At 41.0% G+C, this 23488-nt stretch overlaps 1 protein-coding gene across 3 annotated transcripts in view; it reads right to left on the bottom strand.

The window, feature by feature from the left end:
* The window catches only part of WARS2 (tryptophanyl tRNA synthetase 2, mitochondrial), a 66344-nt gene that overhangs the window by 12833 nt on the left and 30023 nt on the right, over window positions 1-23488 (bottom strand). For all 3 annotated transcript variants that reach the window (XM_036342856.1, XM_036342858.1, XM_036342857.1), the window contains 3 exons: window positions 21683-21940; window positions 8146-8226; window positions 4766-4851 (listed from right to left, as the gene is read on the bottom strand). In XM_036342856.1, the coding sequence (XP_036198749.1) occupies window positions 4766-4851; window positions 8146-8226; window positions 21683-21940 (425 nt within the window). The remainder of the gene's footprint in view (window positions 1-4765; window positions 4852-8145; window positions 8227-21682; window positions 21941-23488) is intronic.

Genomic DNA, 23488 nt, shown 5'->3' on the forward strand with positions numbered 1-23488 from the left:
TTCACCTGGTCCTATGGCCGCACTTGGCTTCTTCATCTGATTTCGGTTTGTTTGTTTCTAGTCTTTCCACCCCTGCTCCTGCTGCTGCTTTCACCTCCTGTAATTTATCTTGGCCCTTCCTTCTCCTCCATTGAGTTTACACTTCACATTAATTCAGCCTGTCTTTGATTCTGCACACTTACGGGGCTTATTCTCTTCACATTTGCAGCTTCTCTCCTCATAGTCTTCCTTTCACTTCAAATAATTTAGTGCTGGTCTTTTAAAATTTATACCCTCCTTAACGATATCCATATTAATGCCTTCTCTTTTTCTCCACGTCCTTTTTTTTTTTCTTCTTACCCCGAGTGTGCTTTCTTAGACACAACATAAAACAAAAGTCTTTCATAATTTTGATTGTTATAACTTCTGTCACATAATAATGCGTCTGATCTTCTCTGGTGACTAAACCATTTTTCTTCTGCTGAGTTCCTCGTTGCGTTTACGTGTACTTGGGATCCACCCCAACCCTTTGGCAGAATTAGTGTCTAGATGAATAATCGTGGCCTACATATATCTGCTCACAGAGATTTGTTCTCTTGGTGTGGTTTTTTTCCTACTTCTTTGGCTGTTTGTGAGTTTTCCGTGCTGTTGCCTTTAACCAGCCCAGCTGGGACAGGAGTTCGGTGCTGTTTTTTCTTTCATAAAAGATTAATTCGCCATCACTGGTAGTGTTAGATATGCGGTGATGACTCTCTAATGTAGCAATTCCTCATGGAAGACCTACGATGTGCAGGGCCTGGTGCTAGGTACTGGCAGATAGACAAGGTTTTACCGTCCAGGGAGTTAAGGCTTCCAGGAAGCAAGAGAACACGGAATGAAGCTGTACCTCCTTCTGGCTGGGCCCCCTGCAGTTTTCCTACCTCAGTGAATGGCAACACCATCAATCTGGGAGCACAGTCCGAAACCTGGGGTCAGCCCTGATACCTCCTTCTCATTCACATGCAATCATTATGAGGTCTCATCCATTGTACCCGCTAACATCGTGAAAGTTTGTCTACTCTCTTTGTCTTCACTGTTGCCATCAGGGTCCAAACAGACTAGTAAAAGAACCTCTTAATAGACCCCCCAAGCTGCTTTTGTCCCCCAATTTATTCTCTGCATTTTAATCACTCCTCTTTTAAAAGTATACATGGAGTTATTTCATTCTGTCCTTAAAATGCACCAATAGCCTCCCATTGCTTTCAGGAGGGTGACTGGATTGTCTGTTGACATCTCAGGGCCCTTCTCTCTCCCCTTCTATTTCTCGGTTTTCAGGGGCCAGCAGCCTGAAAGCTACATTTCTCAGGGTGCTTTCCAGGGGACTCTGGGTCAGTGTTGAGAACGGGAAGGTGAAAGAGGAAGAAGAGAAATGCTTGCTTTGGCAGCTGTGGGTGGGTATGTAGACATCAGCAGACAGCTGACATGAGGTTTGGCCAGCGTTCTCCAGGATCTCAAAAAAATGTGGGACAGACTGGCCTCACAAAGGACATAATTCAAGAACTAGATGTCTCCAGTGCAGTTTGAGGAACTGACCATCTCAGTTGTCCTCAATGGCAGTAGTCAGACCCTCAGAGTTACGGTGTCTCAGCTCTTCCCTGGAATTACCAAGCAGGACATTTCCAACCAATCGTCTTACTCTCTGTACTCTGTTTTGGGTTCTGCTTACTCAGTTCCAGGAGGCCTCTGTTTCCTCATTGTCCCATCACCTCAGCTTTTGCTTTCACTATCTTCTTACCCTAATCCCATATTGCCCTGTTCAAATTCTGGAGGAAGAGCAAGTCATTAACCAGGTGATAACTCTTGTCTCTATTTGAGTAGGTTAGTGGTACCTCTCTCATATTTCACTTCTTTATCTGTGAAATGGGGAGAATCCCGCTCTGCTGTGTGACAGAGCTGTTGTTGTGGAGAGAATCTGAATAGGCCATGTGTGTGCAGCAGCTAGTATGGTGCCAGGCAAATAATGCTCACCACACGTTAATTCCTTCCTCCCCTTTCTCTCATGCCCAAGCGCAGTGCCTTTTTCTGAATTCATGGCATTACAGGTACTAACAAATATTTGCTGTATATTAATAAAAATTATGTGTGTATGTATAGAGAAGGAGAGAAAGAGAGAAATATTCACTTAACATATAGCCAGCTATTTGAAATTACTCAGAAATATAATGCAGATGCAAACTAAAAATTATGAACACTTGCTACTTTTGAGTATTTTGCCTCTCTTCAAATATCTGCTACTTTATTATACTTAAGACCCTGTTACAGAGAAAGCAATGGTACAGGCTAAAAATCAGACCTGGGTTTGAGTCCTGCCTCTGCTATTCATTACCAAGCAATTAGGAAGAAATTATATATTAAATATTTATTGACAGGTAAATATCTATATATATAAACGGCTAAGTGACTGTCCGACTGGCCAGTAGGTCTGATGCACACTGACCACCAGGGGGCAGATGCTCAATGCAGGAGCTGCTAAGCTGTGGTGACTTGGCAGCGGCGGTTCTTAGGTGATGCACCCAGAACCAGAGAGGAGGGAGCCGATTCTGGGGCACGTCACCTGAGAACCACCCTCTCGCAATCCAGGACCCCTCAGGGGATATTGGAGAGCCGGTTTCGGCCTGATCCCTGCAGGCCAGGCCAAAGGACCCCACCTGCCAGAGGGACCCCGCTCACTCTGCAGATGACCTTTAAGCCTTGGCGCCACCCCAGGTGTGGCCGGTGGGGGAGGGACCGTGGGAGGTTGGCCTGTCTCACCCAGTCCCGCCCTGCCGGCCACCTTCTAATTAATTTCCTTTCAATGTGCACGAGTTGGTGCACTGGGGCACTAGTAATATATAAAATGAAATATGTAAATAGAAATATATAATATATGACATCTGTATTTACAATATATAAAAACTAGAGGCCTGGTGCATGAAATTCATGCACGGGTAGGTTCCCTAGACCTGGCCAGCAATCAGGACCTATTAGGGCCTTCCAGCTGCCAGCTGGGGCCTTCCTTCATTTCGCGCCACCCCCTGGTGGTCAGTGCATGTCATAGCAAGCGATTGAACTCCTGGTCTCCCAGTTGAACTCTGGAGGGGACACTTTGCACATTAGCCTTTAATATATATAGATATTTTTTATATATTTATATATATAAACATATACAGATTTGAGGATCTTGAGCTATTTTTGCCAATTTCAGCCTTTTCAAATGTTGCTCTTGTAATCCTAAACAGTTTGCATTGACTATGTACTACAGGATTCAATTCATACAGAATTTGTTTAATAACCTCTGAGCTATGTCCCATTAACCCACTTTGCAGATAAGAAAAACTGTAGTGTTTTCTCATTCTGCCCTTTCATTTTGGGCAATTGATAAAAATAGATCCATCATCACTTCAGCATACATGATCTTGGATTGTTCTGGTTGCTCACTGGTGATCCTGTCTCCTGACATGATTGCTGGAAGGAAGGTCAGCACTGGCCTCGGGAGGCCAGAATCATGCACTGAGCCTCCACTGTCCTCTGACTGGCTGCATGGCTTTGGGAAAATTGTTGAGCCTCACTGGGCCACATGTAAAGCAAGGGAATTGAAGAAGGGGTTGTCTAAAGTTCTTTCCCACGCTGTGGGCCACAGTATCACAAGGAGGGCAATCCTTCCTGGTAAACTTTGCTCCTTTTCACAGCCTTGAACTCAGAGGACTTTCCCATTACAGCTCTTGGACTATTAAGGAAACCCACCATGCTCGTGTGCTCCCATATCCTGGTGCGAAGAAATCTCAGCCCATTGCTCTAGAAACAAGTAGCCCTTGAAAATTAAATTGGATATAAGACTGTCATCATCAAAAACATACCCATCATTGATCATAATTGAGCTCCCAGTCACTGCACTGCCTGGCCCATAGTTCATGTTAATCTTTTAATAATCCTGTGCAGGGTAATCATTATTCCTATTTTACAAATAAGAAATGAAGGTTTTTTACAAATAGAAACAAGTAGCCCTTACAAATGAAATTATTGGATCTTTATTAGCCTCTCACTTGCTATTCCTGGGAAAAAATATCTTAGACTTCCAAAAGTCACTTATAATAAATAATAAATGTTACCAGAAGCCCAGCACTCAAGTCAATACGACAAAGGCACATTACACACACACACACACACACACACACACACACACACACACACACACTCTAGAGGCCCGGTGCATGAAATTTGTGCATGGGTAGGGTCCCTAGGCCTGGCTGGCAATCAGGGCCAATCGGGGCCTTCCAGCTGCTGGCAAGGGCCTTCCTTTGTTCTATGCCACCCCCTGGTGGTCAGCATATGTCATAGTGAGTGACTAAACTCCTGGTCAAACTCCCAAGGGGACACTTTGCATATTAGCCTTTTGTATATATAGATGTGTGTGTAAAATATATATATATATCATAATTAAATAGCCTTAATACTGGACATTCCTTATCTATAAAGCTAAGCAGCTGCTCTCTGGCTGTTTCCATCATAACTGCACAAGGCACATATACTGTCATCTCCATGCTATTAGCACACTTACAGGCAAAGGAGTCTAGTTCTCCTAGGGAAGATACTAAATTATGGAACATCCATCCATAATTTAGTATCTGTTACTGGAGAATAGATGAACTATTCATATGTCTGATCCTTTCTATGTCCCCTTTCCCTGTGAACCAAATATATCTGGAACAGGATAAAACACCCTCTTACGCATGCGTATATGTAAGACGGGGTGAACTCCGCTCCTTACTTGTACAGCAGGACGTCGGCTGCCTGGAGCACCGGGTACGTGAGCAGGCCCACGGTTCCATCGTGCTTCTGCTTGGCACTCTTTGCCTGTGGGGGTGAAAAGAGGAGGGAAAGAAATCTGACATGAACCTAATTATACTGTAAACTAAGAAATCTTTAAAGCAAGCAAAGGGCAATCTAAAGGCACCTGCAATGACATTACATCTCAGTTCCTTCTAGCAACTCTAGCCATCTTCTGGTGGGTTGTCTTCATGCCCCAGGCTTAGGCAGGAACAAGGTGAGTCCACTCCACCACTGCCACTATTTCCCATCCATTTTATTAAAGTAAGGGCATAAGAGTTTTCAAGGTTCCAAATCAGATAATTCCTGATTTCACAGGCAAGGGCAGAAAATGTCATGAAATTAAATGCCTATAAATTAACATGAGTTAACATCAAATGCCAATTGTTTATCCGGGGAAATCTCCCCAAAAGTCTCACACTGTGCTGTTAACAAAACTGGACTGTTTCCTTAACATTACATTTAAGTCTGGCTGGTATTGCTCAGTGGTTGAGTGTCGACCTATGAACCAGGAGGTCACAGTTAGATTCCCAGTCAGGTCACATGCCTGGGTTGCAGGCTCAATCTCCAGTAGGGGGGCATGCAGGAGGCAGCCAATCAGTGATTCTCTCTCATAATTGACGTTTCTATCTCCTTCTCCCTTTCTCTCTAAAATCAGTTTTAAAATATCGCATTTAAGGAAACAACTACAAAGGAAATCATGGCATTTAAAAAATAAAATGAAGAGAAATTTTAATCTCCCAGTCCTAATTACCTGTATTGATCTTTAGGTGCTACAGCAGTGAGAGTAAAGTGATTCCAGTGAACAGGACAAATTGCATAGACCACACTATTTCCTTAATGGGGAAGCTGATGGAAACACCAGAGGTGACATCAGAAATATTTAATAACTGGTGAGCAATGGGTGCCAGCTATAAATTACTAGTGTGTACCCACTGAATATGAGCCCTAGTGATACCAGCTCCCTCCTGCGGTTAAATAGTGCTGATGGGTAACTTGGTTCTCTGAGCAGGGCTACTTATTAGCAGGGATTGCTGTGGTGTAGTTCACTGGCAATTGCATATCATTACATGTAAAATGATAATTAGGTATTTTGGTGTGTAGATAAATCTCATTTGATTAGTTAATAATAACCACTTCTCAGAGGTCCTACTATTTCTGAATAAATTGAACAACTTAAATGCATGGACTAGCATGATCCCAAGGACCAAGCTCGACAAGGCCCACAACTCGGGCTTCCCCCACCAACGTGCGGACACACTCCTTGAGTCGGGGTCTGAAAGGCAAAAGCTTCTCACTCATAATTCAGTTACCAACTTAACTGTTCTGGTTATTACCAGGAGTTTCTTGTTTATAGCAACTAATGCTATATAGGCCACGCAAAGGAAATTTGAAAGTTTGAACTTCAGTATATCTCCTTCTTACAAAGTCCATGATAAACGCCAGTTGGCAATGATCACTGGGTAAAGATAATGAAAGTTTAATTTGGAAATGAGCAAATGGGAAAAGAACTCAGTTGTTTAAAATTGCCACTGCATTAGATTTATAGTCTTTTAATATTAGAATACTGAACCTTGAAATTACAAAGAAAAGGGAAAGATGTGGAGAGCACTAATATTTTATTGCGTGTCTATTATCAACCCCAGATGCCTTACATCTGTATTATCTCATTAATCCTCCAAATAACCCTGACCTCAGCAGCCCTGAGCCCACCTTTTTACCCTATGGTCCCACCCCTCACTGCGCCAATCAAAACCAAGGTAGGAGCTCTTAGATCCGGCCACAGCACTGGAACCTTTCCTCTTTGTCTTTCACACTTCCTATCTATCTATCTATCTATCTACCTACTTACCTATCTATCTATTATTGATTTTAGAGAGGAAGGGAGAGGGAGCGAGAGATAGAAGCAGCAATGATGAGAATCATTGATCAGCTGCTTCCTGCATGCCCCCTACTGGAGACTGAGTCTGCAACCAGGGCATGTGCCCTGAACCAGGAATTGAACCATGACCTCCTGGTTCATAGGTTGGCGCTCAACCACTGAGCCACGCTGGTGGGCTCTTTCCCACTTTCTGATTACTTGTTTAATTGCCTTTTCTCGAACAAACTACAAGCCTCATGAAAGGGGCTGTTTCCACCTGCCTTATTGACTGCTGTGGCTCTAGCACCTAGCGTGGCAGGAGACTTGCAGGAGCATCACAAATATTTGTTCATGAAGAGATGACCACCGAAGGCAGTAACATGCTCTAGGTGAAGGCTGGCACTTGAAATCCATGTTTTCCCCACAAACCAGGAATTGCAGGCTCGTGGGAAGGCTTCTCCAGGATATCAACAGAGCATTCACTAGTGATGTGTTACCGGGAGGCCCTTAGACACTATTGTAAAGTAGGGACATTTCCCATGAAATTAGTATTCAGTTCTTATAAAGAGGATTTCAGCATTCCATTGAATGCTAGAGGACTTATATCAACTGGGAAAAGCCTGGCCTAAAACCAAAGCATTACACAATTTTGTTGGTAACTCTTGTCAGGTAATGATGCTGCAGCATTATCAACATCTTCTCTAAGCACCGTCACTTTTAAGCTCTGTTTATCTCTGCAGCGGATGCAGAGGCTGCTGAACCATCTTGCTGGAGAGCAGCTTGAAACTGGAATTAGCCTTGACAGAGCCAGTGGCTATCTGCCCTTGGGTTATCCAATTGCAAAAATAAATGGAAGTAAAGTACTATGAATTATCCAATTTACCTTTCTTAGTTGAACTTCTAAGAAAAAGTACAGCCTTAGTTTATCTGTGGGTTTGAACTGCTGCCTGGACTCAACTTGTTTAAATGTTAAATAAAATAGGCTGTCTCTTCCCCCCACAATAGAAACATTCTTGCCTCACTGCCAGGTAATTCCAGTGCCAACGGGATAACTTCAGAATCCCGTAATCCAGAAATTTTGATTGTTGAGTACAATGTGGTAGCTTCAAGGTCATTACCAAGTCTATCCAAAGGGCCCTCTGATTCAGCCATACACAGATCAAATCAAGTATATTGGATATTTTGATCCAGTTTTTAAGTTGGAAGGAATCTTAGGGAACCCTTTTCATTTCCATTTAATACCCTGAGGCACAGAGTTTAAACATAGCTTCTCTAGTCACTAGTGAGTAGCAGACCAGGAAGGCAGTCAACTTGGGATTCCCAGAGCCAACCACAGAAATAAGCGGGGGGGGGGGGGGGGGGGGCCGCGGAAGGTGGGGGGGGCGGGGGGGGGGGGGGAGATAGTTGTAATGCGGACCCTGAACTCCTTTCTGTTTGTTAATCAGATTACTGGCATTTACCTTCCACTGGTGTAAATGTTGTAACCGGGGTAGTCTGACCATGCAGGTAAGGATCCAACTTAATTGTGTGTGTTCAGCCACCTAAAGAGGTAAAATAGAGCATTAACAAAGGTGGTCAGTACTCTCTTACATACATGACAAAACTAAACAAACGGCGGGTATCACCTTAAATGGCTGAAAATACCCCAAGTCAAGGTACTTTTAAAAAAGGACGGGTGAAGGGGACTTGCACAGAATTTTAGGTGAAGGAGAAATCTTCAAAACCAAACAATATGATTGCTAGTATAGTGTTTAAATCCTCTTTACAACATCCCTAGAAAGACTGTTTTGAGGGGATTTCATTAAGTCTTGAGACATCTGTTCCATCTTTAAAAAGCCAAGGTTATTAAGACACACACACACACACACACACACACACACACACACACACACACACACACAGGTTCAAGTCCAGTAGAAATAAAGTCTAAATGTATGAAAGCATCCTGGCTGGTGTTGCTCAGTGGGTTGAGCATCATCCCATGCACCAAAAGGTCACCAGTTCCATTCCCTATCAGGGCACATGCACAGGTTGTGGGCTCAATCCCCAGTAGGGGGCATGCAGGAGGCAGCTGATTGATGTTTCTCTGTCTCTCTTTCCCTCTCCCTTCCTATCTCTAAAATTAATAAAAACATATTTTTAAAAAATAAAATAAATATATGAAAGCAGCTATGATACCTTACATGTAAATGGTAGAGAAAGGTACTGGACTTAAAGATTGATCCTTTAGACCTAGAATAATTTGAAATTTCGGAATCACTTTACCATTCCAAACTATAGTTTTTATGTGTTCCTCCTCTTCCTCTTTTTTATTTCTTTTTGTAAAAGAAGAGGTCTAGCCCTGGTCAGGTGGCTCAGTTGGTAGGAGTGTCCTTCCATGCACATTAAGGTTGCCGGTTTGATCTCTGGTTGGTGTGTGTACAGGGGGCAACCAATCAACGTTTCTCACATCAATGGTTTTCTCTCTCCCTCTCTATATAAAAATCAATGAAAGCATGTCCTTAGGTGAGGATTAAAAAAAAAGAAGAAGAAGAAGCAATCTAGTCAATAAGAAAATATAACATTTTCCCAATTTTTTTGTTGTTGCAACCAAATTTAATCAAGTAACCAAACCTGGTTACAATTGGGATGATTCTTGGGCCCAGGCCAGGTTCTAACTGATGACCTGGAATTTCAGGCCCATGCATCTTGTTTCTGGACCCCGGGGATTCCGAGCCCTTCATCCATTGTGGCTTTATTTGTGTCCATATGATTTCCTTCAAAAGCAGAGACTGTTGCCAACTCTGAAAAGTGGCCCCAAATGTGTTCTTTGTGGGTTTTGCAAAAGGAACATGAAGGAATGGGGCTGAATCAGCCCAGGCCTATTTTACTAGCAAGGAATCACCATCTGGCGTAAGCTAGTTTCTCATTTTTCCCCTCAAGTCATGGAGAGGGAAGAGTTGTTTTTCACGTATTTGACAAGGAATCGCTTTTCAAGTTTTGCAAGTTGCTGGGACGAATCTGTCATCTTTCTTCCAAGAGCCATTCAGGCTTCACGGAGGCAGCGACTTTGACAGCACTGTCCCTGCAAATTGCTAACTGCTGCCGTAAACAAACAGCGAGCAGGCAGAAATAGTGACGCTGGAGGAAGCAAGAGGATTCTGGTTGCTTTTAATCATCAAGCAAAACACATTCCCATTAGAAGTAATACAAGAAGAGCTGGTTTTTGGCATGAAGAAGTTGGAGAGGGTCTCTGTTTCTTCTGTACTGGACTGGGGGAAGAAATGACAACACAGAAAATAACAATGGGCGTGTGGAAAGAGACAAGGTGACCCCTCTCCTTCAATCCGGGCTCATGTGCTCAGCTTTGGCGATACGCAAAAAGCTAGCATCAGGTCTCCATGAAGTCAAGTATTTCCCGTGGAGTAGCTTTTTATTTGGACATATGGAATGAGACGTTCATATTCTGCAGAGATCTTCCTGGCGTTTCCAACTAAGGGGGCAGGAAAGTAATCCAAATTATTCTTAGACATAAAAATGTAGGTAAAAAAGTCAAAGAATTAATTTTCCCAATTTATTATTGCTAATTATATAAGAAGGGTAGTACTCTTCAGGATTTGGTTCTTTTCATTTACTTATATTCAAGACAACTGCTTGGAAAAGTTTAGATTTGTATCTGGAGAAAAGTGAAAATGGTATTTAAATATAGTCTGTTTTGAGTTATGTTGTGAAACCACAAAATAATAATATGATCTGTTTTAGCCACAGAAAAACAAAAGCATGGACCAGTAAGGTGGCCAGCCACAAACAGGCCAGCACTGACTGAAGTTCTGATCCCTAATCGTAACAGTAAACACACGTGTATTCGTCAGTTACAGCAGTTCTGCCTGTTTTGTTTGCTGCTGTAAAACAAGAGTCTGACACATTGCAGGTGCTCAGTAAATACTGGAATGTATGGGCAACATAAAAGGCTGCAGAAAGAATGGTGAGGACCAAAGAGAATCCATTAGTTAACAACAGACTTGGTAATCCGGGCAAAAGCAGTTGCAAGGGAGTGACTGGATGGAAGCTAAAGTACAGAGAGGTGGGTTGAAGTGTGAGTAGGTGGCAGGATCTGAAGACAGTTGTAGGAGGAGTATGGCAGAGTGGTTAAGAGCGCTCTCTTTGGAGTGAGGCCTCCAGGATCATAATGCAAGTTCTGCCACTAATTAGCTGGGGCTGGGGGACCCTGTGTAAGTGACTTAACCTCTCTGTGCCTCCGTTTTGTCATTTAGAAACGGAGGTTAATGATAATATCCACCTGCCAGGGTTTAGAACTGTGTATCTAGCACACAGTAATCATTCATAAATGGTAGTTCTTATTATGGATACTTTATAGGAAGACTTTTGTTTTAACTTTTTATTTATTTTTTTTTTATTTTATTTTTTTTTTTTAATATATTTTATTGATTTTTTACAGAGAGGAAGGGAGAGAGATAGAGAGTCAGAAACATCGATGAGAGAGAAACATCGATCAGCCGCCTCCTGCACATCCCCCACTGGGGAAGTGCCTGCAACCCAGGCACATGCCCCTGACCGGAATCGAACCTGGGACCCTTCAGTCCGCAGGCCAACGCTCCATCCACTGAGCCAAACCGGCCTCGGCTTAACTTTTTATTTTGAGATGATTCACAAGTTGTAAGAAGTAACATAGAGAGATCCAGTATACCCTTCACCCAGTTTCCCCAATGGCAACATCTTGTGTAACTATAGTTCACTATCACAACCAGGAAAATGAATTTGACACAATCCATCCATCCTATTTAGATTACACCAATTTTACATGCACTCATTGTGTGGGTATATTTAGTTCTATGCAGTTTTACCACATGTCTAAGATATGTTTTTCTTTAAAAAAATGTTTTTATTGATTTTATAGAGAGAGGAAAGGAGAGGAAAAGAGAGAAACACTGATGAGACAGAATCACTGGCCGGCTGCCTCCTGCACACCCCCCACTGGGGATGGAGCCCTCAACCCAGGCATGTGCCCTGACTGGGAATCGAACTGGCGACCTCTCGGTGCATAGGACAACGCTCAACCAACTGAGCCACACTGGTCAGGCTGAAACATTTTTTAAAGGAAGGGTAGAGATGGCAATAACCAATAGGGGTTAGCAGTGGTTCTCAACCTTGGCTGCACATTAGAATCACCTGGAAATCTTTTTAAAATCCTGATTTCTGGGCCTCATCCTCCGGAAATCTGTTTCTTTGTTATGGGGTGGGGCCACAACATTAGTAACAAAGAAACAGAATTTCCGGAGGATGAGGCCCAGAAATCAGGATTTTAAAAAGATTCTCAGGTGATTCTAATGTGCAGCCAAGGTTGAGAACCACTGGTTTAGAGAATAAAATTTTGTTTTGTTTTTTAACTAAGGACAGACCTACTTTTCAGAACATCTTCCCACAGAAACAGGAGGGAAAATAATATAAGATGAGGTTATATCTTGTGGGATAGAATCAGAGAGCAGAAAGTTAGAGGACTTCACATCTAATGGGCTCTATTATCTCTGAAAATAGAAGACAGGGTGATTAGAAACAAATGGGATAAGAAATATACTCAACGGAATTGCTGGGTTTGATAGGAAAGAACAAAAGATCTTCTGGGATAGAGTTATATAAGGCTTGATGTTTTGGGGATGTTTTTGTGAATTAAAAAGGGCAATCATTTGTAAAATACACTCTTTGGGAAACATTGGTATTCTTCAAGATAGACTAAAGTGTTCTGCCTAAATAACAGGTCTTTAAATTTTTTTGCAGAAAAATTAAATCAGTTGCATCTTTAATTTTCTTTGGCCAATACAGATTTTTTTTTTTAACAGGATCCAAAAAGTACTAAGGACAAAGCAAAAATCTGGATAAATTAAAGCACATTAAAATTGACAACTTTTCTTTATCCAACACCACCATTTAAATGGGGAAAAAGGCAAGTTACAGAGTAGGAGGTGATATTTGCAAACCTATATATATTGGTGTACAGAATATGTAAAAAAAAAACTCCTACAAATTCATGAGGAAAGCAGACAACCCTATGAAAACTGGCCAAATGCATTACATGTAAATTAAAGTGGTATCACTGTGATAGCACTACACACACATCAGAATGATTAAAGTGAAAAGGCTAAATAATACCTACTATGGCAAGGATATTAAGTAAGTAGAACTCTTATACACTGCTGTGGGATGTGAACTGGTAGCACGTCAACTTTAAAAGCTGCATCCACTAACACTCAACATTTATATAACATATGAGCAAGGCAGTCCATTTCTAGGTATATATCTAACAGGAATGTTCTCAAAAATGTGTGTACAAGAATAAAATGTGACAGCGCCAACTGTAAGCTATCTAAATGTCCACCTATGTAGAATGGATAACTTGTGCTATATTCATACAATGGAATGTTACCGCAATGAGAATGAACAATTGCATTCAGCAACACAAGTCAATCTCAGAAACACAATGTTGAGTGAAAGAAGCCATACACCAGACAGTATGTGCTAAATAATTTAAATGATGTTAATTTAAAAAATATGTTATCTTGGGAGAGGGATAGTTAGCGGCTAGAAAGGAACAAGAAGAGCATTCTGGGTATGAGTCGCATGGGTGTGTTCAGTCTGTGACAATAGGTAAGAAGCTAGTAAATCCAACTACATTGGACCTTGAATAAAATAAATGAAAACCTTGTTGTTGCTTAAAACAAGGTGGAGTGACTTCTGGAATAGCTGAGTAATCCCTGAAAATCTGCTCCTTCACAAAAGCAATGAGAACACTGGCAAAAGTTGTCAAAGTCAACTTTTTCTGAACTCTGGAAATTAACCCACAGTGGCAATAATCTGAAGAGTATTTCTTTAACAAAAACATCCGCATCTCAGTAAAATCAGAGAGCTATGTGGCATTTTAACTCACTCTATTCCAGTGGTTCAACCTTCCTAATGCCGCGACCCTTTAATACAGTTCCTCATGTTGTGGTGACCCCCAATTTCATAGTTACAAATTGAACATAATTAAAGCATAGTGATTAATCACAAAACCAATATGTAATTATATATGTGTTTTCCAATGGTCTTAGATGACCCCTATGAAAGGGTCGTTCGACCCCCAAAGGGGTCGCGACCCACAGGTTGAGAACCGCTGCTCTATTCCCATCCACCTCTCTCCAGGTCAGTGGTAGCCATGGAAACCAGCAGCCTAGCTGTCACAGGAAGGGATGACTGGGTTTGGAGTGCCTCATAGAGGCCCATCTCTAGAAAACTGTCCTACTGGACCTGTCTGACAGCTCCCTGGAAAAGCCCCATGTGCAGGGTTTGCTGATATTTCACCTAACTTAGAGCTCACTCTGTTGGAAAAACCCTATCCCTAGGACGTTTTTCAGAAATAATCAGCAGCAAAGACTTAATATTGCAGCTGCCGAGGTGCTAATACCAGCCGGGGAAAACAAGAGGCTGGTCAAACAACTTAAAGAGAAAAGCTGCAAAATGATATGCCCACTGAGTGCTTTGAAAAGACCTAACATATTCCCGGACATCTAGAAAGCCACATGCATGTGCAGGGCTATGCACATATCCAGCAAAGACCTGAGAAACCCCTACTCGCTCACCTCTGTCTCACTTTAAGGTCCTGTGTAAGCCCCTCAGCCAAGGATTGAAAGTATAGGATCAAGGCATTTGGAAATTTCTGTTCAATCAGTACTTGAGCACAAGCTAACCCAGCGGAGACTGTGGTGGCTAAACATGCCAATGAAAACAGACTATAGAACGACTGCAAAAAAAATCACTAAACAAACCATAATAATGAACCACAGGTGTGGGGTGATTTCATTAGTGAATTCTAACAGTTAAAAAAATTAATACCAATTCTTCACTAATCTCTTCCAGAAAATGAAAAAGGAGGGCACACTTCCTACTCATTCTAAGTGGCCAGTATTACCTTGATACCAAAGCAGGCAAGGACATCACAACAAAAGAAAACTATAGATCAATGCCCCTTGTGAGTATAGATGCAAAAATCCTCACCAAAATACTAACAGATGAATCCAGCAACACATATAAAAAAATGATACAATCTGAGCAAGTAGAATTTATTCCAGAAATGCATGCTTGGTTTAATATCCAAAAATCAATCAATAATACCACAATAATCTAGACAAAGTAGTACTGGTATAAGGCTAGACTACATAGATAAATGGAATATAATTTAAAGTCCAGAAATAAATCTATACATCTATGGCCAACTGATTTTCAACAAGGGTGCCAAGACAATTCACTGGCGGAAAGATGCCAGAGCTGCCAGTGTGTTTGATGAGGCTCCCCTTCTCCTTAAACCCATTCCAACCAGGTCTTCACCTCTACCACTCTGTGACCACTCATCACTGTCGGCAATGGAGATGGTATCAAGTTGTCACCAACTTGACGTATTTAGCAGCATTTGACACAACTGATGACTTCTTCCACCATGATTCATTTTCTTGACTTGGCTCTCAGACACTACATTCTGGTTCTTCTCATTATCTCAAAAGTTTCTCTCCTCAGTCTCTTTGTGTGGTTCCCACTCATCTCCCTGACCGCTTATAATTGCAGGCACCCAGGTTTTAGTCCTTGTTTCTTTACTCCTATTCTTTTTGGCATTCACTCTGTAATTTAATCTCATCTCATGGCTGTAAATGCAATCTGTATAACTGATGACTTCGAAATTCCTAACTCCAGCCAGACCTCTTCACTGAACTCCAGACTCATATATCCAACTATCTATTCAGCATCTTTCTGTGGCTATCTAATGGCATCTCCAACTCAACACTTCCAAAACCAAACTCCTGATTGTCCATCCCAGACCTGCTCTATCCACAGCTGTCATCTTTGTTGGTGGCAACTTCATATTTGCAGTTACTTAGGTAAAAACTCCTCTTTTCCTCTCATACTCTGTATCTAACCCACCTGCCAATCTTGTTGCATCTACCTTCAAAATATCTTCAGAATCTTACAAGTTTTCAGCACTGCTGCTGCTACCCCTCTGGTCTAAGGTACTATCAAGTCTCAGCTAGATTCCTTCCTAACTGGTCTCCCTGCTTCCACACTAGCTCCTGAACCGTCTGTTCTTAACATAGCAGCCAAATTGATCCCTTAAAACATACATCATGTCACTTCTCTGCTCAAAATCCTGCACGGTAATGTCCAAATAAAATATAGCATATTTATATAATGGCATATTATACAACAAATAGAGGAAATGAGCTAGATTTGTGTGTATAAACATATATCACAAAAACATAGTGCTGTGTGAAAAAAGAAAATTCCAAAAAGGCACTACAATGTGACACCAATTATGTAATTAAAAACACACACACAAATCAACATATTATATATTATTTATAGAACTGTACACACAAACAGGTATGAAAAACTGGCTAGATTGATACACATCAAATCCAAGATTTTGGTTGCCTTGGGATAGAGAAAAGGAATGCAGGGAAGAGGGGCAAAGGAAATAGGCAAGGAAAAGAATTAAAGGGGCTCTCAACCTTGTAATTATCTATAATAATAAAAGCATAATATGCTAATTAGACCAGATAGCCAAACGTCCTTCTAGACAACCTTTGAAGGAAGCCGGGGCTGCGAGGGCCGAGCCCCTTGCACGAATTTCATGCATCGGGCCTCTAGTATTTTAATATAAAGAAGTCAAGCAAATATAACAAAATGTTAACAATATTCATCCTTGGTATTGGGAACATGAATGTTTGTTATACAATTTTATGCATTTTTAAAATTTATCCAAAATATTCAATTAATAAAAAGCATACAGAATAACATGATTCCAAAAAGATATAGTTGCTAGATATCAAACCCATTTAAACAATTAATTGGTTCAGTTAATACTGGATCAAATGTCTAAGATAACCTCAGTGTCCCTTGGAATTTTACTATTTCCCATAAATGTTATCTTCCCAGGAATCAGGTCCTGTAAGTTTTGGTTAGGACACCTGGAAAACCGTTCGGACTCACAAATTCCCAATTATCATTTCCTCTCGGAAACTAGTAATTTCATGCTAAGTTATTTTTATTAGACTCTTATCATGCCCATGACAAATCCCCTTAACAGGAACCTTGTTTGGGGATCTGATTTTAATTAAAAGAGCTCTGTTATCAATGATAAACTCTCATTCACTCCCTTCAACCAGTCTGCCTTCCATCAGTACTTATGTTCACCAATGAACATCCCTCAGTACACATTTGGATCTTTCTATATTTTTTCTTAGTCCTGTACTTCCAAAGCTGACTAAACAACTTCTATCAGTCTGCTCCTGACTTGAAAGTTACCTCCTTCTAAATTCTATTGCTTGTTGTGTATATGTGTGTATTTGTATATTTTTTATCTATAGCATTAAACTATGCTGGGTAACAACCCCAAATATAAGTGGCTTACCACAATGGTTTCTTTCTCATTCACATTACATACTGGTAGTTGCAGGCTGGCTATAACTCTGCTTTATACACTTTCTCATTCCAGGACCCAGACTGAAGAAGTACCCCCATCTAGAACATGCTATTCTCAAATTAGAAGGAAAAAGAGCAAGAGAGTTAGAATAAACAAAGAACTCCTATGACTTAAAACAAAAAAACAAACAACCTGATTAAAAAATGGGCAAAGGACTTGAACAGACATTACTCCAATGAAGCACTAGAAATGGCCAACAAGCATACAAAAAGATGCTCAACATCAGTAATCATTAGGAAAATGCAAATAAAAACTATATTTTTCTGAATATTCAAAACAAACATCACACTCTTTTAAAAATATTTTTATCATTGAGTAGACAGAGAGGCACTGTTATTAATTTGACACACGCTCCCCACTCCGTCTTCCAATTCCACTCCACCTATAAATAAATCAAGAAGCCTGGGTTGTGGGCACTAGGTGCGTAGTAGGGTAGGATGAGAGTAAGTTATCATCTGCTAGGTATTATACATCATATTATTTAAATACCCCATTACAGACATAAAAAGGGGGTTCAGAGAGCTTGAGTAATTTGCCTAGTGTGTCACAGTGAGGTTCAGGCTTGTGGCCCAGAATGGAGGAGGTGCAAACACTACAACTTGCTCATCAAATCACACAGGAGCATAGATCTGGGGGGGAAAGTGGTACTGCCTGCAAACTTCCTAGAGAAGGAAATAACATGAGGAGTTTGGTTATATGGTAATCGTCCCAACTTTTTCTTTTTTTTTTTTTTTATTAAGGTATTACATATGTGTCCTTATCCCACCATAACCCCCCCGCCCCCGACCTCCCCAACTCATGCCCTCACCCCCCTGTCCAACTTTTTCTTATTTATGCCATGGGCCATTTAGATCCCTTGCTGCTCCCTGGAAACTTGGGAGATGATGCCCGTTTTACAAATAGATCCCTCAAGTCCATCCAGCGGTCAGATGTTTGGTTGCTTCTTTTCAGTTCTGAGTTGAACATGGTCTAACCACTTTGAGAGGTCAACAAATATAAATCTGGACTCAAATATGCTTCCACTCTTACTAGGAGCAGTGAAAACACAAGAGATTCTCTGTCCAAGGTTAGGCCACAGTGTTACACCTCTCAGATAAGAGGCCAGGGGTCAGGCATAACTTTTGTTTGTATTCAGTGAGCCAAGGTTCATGTAGTCAGGTCCACGGGCCTTCATCCAGGAACTGATTCCCCCATAGCTCCCTTTCCTTTATTATTGATTTTTATTTCCTGGGAAACACAACATGACTCTAATTAGCGAATGAGGCCACATTCCAAAGCCACAGATTCCATTCTCCTCCCTCGACTCTTCCCTGGACTGTTTGGACCTTCTGTAACATGATGTCTCACAGTCGAAACTGTCCTTTGCTCCTGGCCTTGGCAGGAAGGCATGCCCCAAGCTACGGTCTCCAGCTTTTATTTTCCATCTGCAGGGTGATTCACTGCAAGGAGAGTAACAGCTGAAGCTGTGGAGACACACACCTCACAGACTGCTGTGGGAATCAGATTGGATCTGCACTCAAGCATGCTGGAAATAAAAGACCATTGACTTTGGCACTGGGATGAAAACCTCTGCCAAACACACATAGATAATCTCTCTCTCTCTCTCTCTCTCTCTCTCTCTCTCTCTCTCTCTCTCTCTCACACACACACACACACACACACACACACACACACACACACCTTTCAGAGAGACTGTACAGTTCCCCACATATGGCAAACATATTTTAGGGGAAGCTCCATGACTAGAGGCCAGTGGGAGAGAAAGAAAAGGAAAATAATGAGAAAAACCTTCAATAAGCCTAAATTGTTCCAGTCAGACCGCTGAGAAAGAATGCAAAGGATTGGAGATGAAAATTATTGGTAAAATCAGCATTATAACCTAGCTAAATTCTTTCCTACTCCAAATGTTACTAGAACTTACTCTGAAGACAACAGTAGCACCTGGGAAACTAGCCTTTCTGTTTAGCCGGATGTACTTTGCCTAACACAACAGACATACGTGAAAAGAGTACATTATATAAAACAAAAATGTTTTCCTCTAATTCACAATTTCAAATTCTTAATTTTACTTGTAAATAATTGTGTGTGCGGGGGGGGGGGGGTGTAGGTTAAAAATACAGGTATAACTAATTTTTTTAAATTTAAATTCTTTATTGTTTGAAGTATTACATGAGTCTCCATTTTCCCCCATTGACCTCTCCCCAGCAGCTCCCACGCCCCAGCACATGCCCTCACCCCCTACTGTCTGTGTCCATTGGTTTTGCTCATTTGCATGCATACAAGTCCTTTGGTGATCTCTTACCCCCTTACTCCCTGCCTTCCCTCATAGGTTGGACAGTCTGTTCGATGCTTCTATGTCTCTGGTTCTATTTTTGTTCATCAGGTATAACTAATTTTAACTGGCAGTGGATCCCAACACTTTAAGTACAATTGTTTTCTAAACATTTTCTCTGTGACATATTTAACGATCAATTAAATGCACTGTGAAATTACCAACATAAAGGAACTAACAAAATCCTTGTTAGAATGTAAACAACTGATCTCTAAGTTATGTTTTATAAGAATTGATTTATCAAATTTTCTAAAAATAAAACCAGAGAAAAGACTCCAGTTTCTGCTTTACAGAGTTATTGGTGAAAGTTAATCAGATCGCCTGAAGGAACACAAAAAATCTGATAATTGAAAGTGGTGGAGTGGAAGAAACACTGGCCTGGTGTTCTTGGGACCTCATTCTAAGGGCTCTCCTTAAACTGAGTTTAGAGTTTCACCCCGAGGGTGGAAGAGAGGTGCTGATGCATTTTAAGTAGAAAGATGACCATTGCGACAGTTTGGGAAATGGACTATCCATTTCTGAGACTGACACAGGAGTAAAAGGGAAATTTAATTGTCCAGGCAAGAAATAATGACGGCCTTGAGGTCAGTCTAGCTCTCCACTGCCCGTGTGCCATCAGCTCCTGAGGCAAAGGGCTGGTGGAGGCAGAAAAAGGTTCTCTCCCATGAGTGTATTTTCCAGAAGTGGTACCTTGGGGAGAACTAAAGTCCTAGCTTTGCCACCTACTAGCTGTATGGCCTCAGGTAGCTAATTAAGAAGATACATTTGTTAAGCATTTTACTAAGTATGAGGAGCCCCTCAGAGATGGATTTAAGTGTATTTTCTAATTTATTTACTCTTTTAATACCTTAATGTATTCATCTGTGAAAGAACAGTAATGCCTGACTTACATGCTATTTTGAGGATGAAAAGGGAGAGCATATTCATGAAAAGGCTTCATAAATCTTAAAAAGGTTAGCTGTCTAATAAAGATTAATTTCAATATTTTCTCCTAGATCTAAAAATGCTATGAGTATTTTCTTTCCAATCCCCAGCTATTGGACACTCCACAGGTTGATGAAAACAGCTGTTAATTGTTGATTTGTATATTGCAAGACATAAAATATGAACAACGATGATGATGTTTTCACCTTCCAGAACACTGCAAACATGAGGTCAGGTGTTTAAAAATAATAGCTGCTAAAGGGAGACTAGCTTATTTTATTATACTTCTGCATGAGAATGGCTCTAAGAAGCAAAAGCCTTCAGTTTCAGGATAAACCATGAGGAGTAACTTATCATCCTCCCCCACGAATAAATGAAACGTTGTGGCCATGCTAAAGGAACGATGTCTAGGCGCTCCTTCCTAGGCACGCCATGGGCACAAGGCAAGCACAGTTTCTATTCATACTATTAAAATGGTGATGAGCTACTATGTGGGGTGGTGGTTTATAGCCACCAAACGTATCACTCCTTGGCTGGGGCTTTGCCATAAGGTTAAAGCAGATGTGTAATGAGGCCATGATCCATTTAACATTTTCATATTTTTTTGCTAGGGAATCACTTAAGGTGATTAGGCCAGGCTATCTGCCTGTCCAAGAGTAAACGGATTCATCCGCAATGAAGATATGAGTCAATATTTTGTCTCCGTTCTGAAGCCTTTCTTGGCTTGGACTCAAGTCATTGGGCACTGCCTTTCAATTTCCCAGCTACTTCTCTCAAATCTTTTCAAAAGCTATTACACAAAGAATGAACAATGGGACTTATCCAATAGGCCTTCTAAATGCAATGCCCAATAAAGCCACATTGGAGTTACGTAAGTCACTGGTCGCTAAATTCTATCCTTCATCCCCAGGAGATTAGGCAACAGTATGAAGTCATCAGTTTGACTGAAACCCAGTACAGAAAACAATTCCAGGGTCAGAAGTACTAATAAGATGCAACTTTTGGTTTATGAAGCACTTTACACTTACCATGTATAGTAGGGGAAAGTTGAAAAAATACTACTGCATTATAGTGCTACTTAATGATATGAACACAAGAAAAACATTTAAATGAAACACATTGCATGAAATCACCCCTGACCAATTTTCTAAAAACTGGAGCTAGGTAAACCCATTCAAAAATTTCCTTAAAGAATCTGAAAATTAAAGTGTTCTGGGTTCCCATCTGAGAAGCTGACCTGAGATTGTTGGAAAAGGATGCTCTTCTCTGGGTTTATGCCACAGGCCAGGAGAGCCGCAGTCATGTCCAAGATGCTCTGGCGCAGGACCGCTGGGTCTTGGGGGACAGTGATGGAGTGCAGGTCAACGATGCTGTACAGCACGGAGCCGGGCTCGTTCTGCAAGCTCACCCAGCTCTCAATGGCCCCCAGGTAATTGCCCAGGTGGGGGGTTCCTGTGGGCTGAATGCCAGAGAATACTCGCCTCACAGCATCTTTCTGGAACAGAGGAAAACAGACATATTTGCTTCTGGGGTAGAGTCCACGAATCCTATATCCAGGTTACCACAGCTACAATGGCTAGGCTTATTTTTTTAAACTGCAATCTGACAGTCATCATTCTTATGCGTTTGCTTTGTGCCTACTCTGTGCAAAGCACAGCGTTAGGTGCTATTAGGGACAGAAAATTATATTTGAAATGTGGGGTTTGCCCAGCAGGCATATCTCAGTGGTGGAGCATCCAACTATGAAGGAGGTCATGGTTCGATTCCTGGTCAGGGCACACGTCTGGGTTTCAGCCTTGATCCCCAGTGTGGGGCATGCCAGAGGCAGCTGATCAATGATTCTCTCTCATCACTGATGTTTCCATTTCTTTCTCCCTCTCCCTTGCTCTCTGAAATCAATAAAAATATATTTTAAAAAATAAATAAAACATGGGGTTTCTTTGGACTCAAAAACTTACAAAGACGCATGCGAAAAGGGTTGCATTCCCCAAGAGAATGCAATCTAATTGGAGAGAGAGGATATGTTTATGAAAAGATACTACTAAGAGTACAATGTGGCCACATGACCTTGATCAGTTTAGAAAGACAAATAGTGGGGTACAGGCAGGAGTTCACAGAAAGCAAAGGTGACTGTGGATCCAGTGAGAAAGACTTCAGACGTAGAATCAAATTTCATTGGAAAGTAAAGGGACTTCATGGGTTTTTCATGTGATTTCATTCATTTTTGAAGTAAAGGCAATGAAGTCCATAGATTAGGGATAAAGGCTACTATTTACTTAATTCCGTTTTCTCCAACAATAATTGCTGATGTAATATCAGCAATATTATATAATTAAATATATATTAAGTGTAGTTAATTATATAATTAATATAATTAAGTGTGCAGGATCTTGGGCTAGAAATTTGGAAACCTACACTCTATTTCTAATATTAGCTCTTGATAAAGTTACTTAACTTTTTTTGTGCTTCAGCTTCTTTTTACTTTGGTAAATCATACTCGGTTTTTTATTTCTTCAAAAGAAGTTACCCATTGTTGGCCCTTTTACACTTACGACTCAAGATGATTTTAGAATCATTTTGTCAAATTCCAAGAGAAAAGAAAAATTGTTGGGGTTTTTGATCAAATTACGTTGAGTCTATAGATTGCTTTGAGGAGAACCAACATCTTTATACAGTGGGTCCTCCAATACAGGAAACACTTAGCATATGAGTGTTTAAGGTAAAACCCTGTGGCTGTAGTTGATAACATTGTGTTGCGTAATTGCAATTTGCTAAGAGACCAGAAGTTAAATGTTCTTACCAAAACAACAACAAAAGCAAACCCACAAAAAACAAACAACATAAATATGTGAGATGATGGATATGTTACTCAACTATATGGGGGGAATCCTTTCACAATTATATCATATTATCTCCATGCTCACTTTAAATATCTTACAACTTCATTTATCAACTATACCTCAACAGAGCTGAACTTTTAATAAAGTAACATCAAAAAAGTCCTTATCTTTATACCTGCCATAGCTCCTAAGACCTAATCTAC

This window comes from Myotis myotis, unplaced genomic scaffold (assembly GCF_014108235.1).
Source record: "Myotis myotis isolate mMyoMyo1 unplaced genomic scaffold, mMyoMyo1.p scaffold_m19_p_18, whole genome shotgun sequence".
Classification (NCBI taxonomy): Eukaryota; Metazoa; Chordata; class Mammalia; order Chiroptera; family Vespertilionidae; genus Myotis; species Myotis myotis.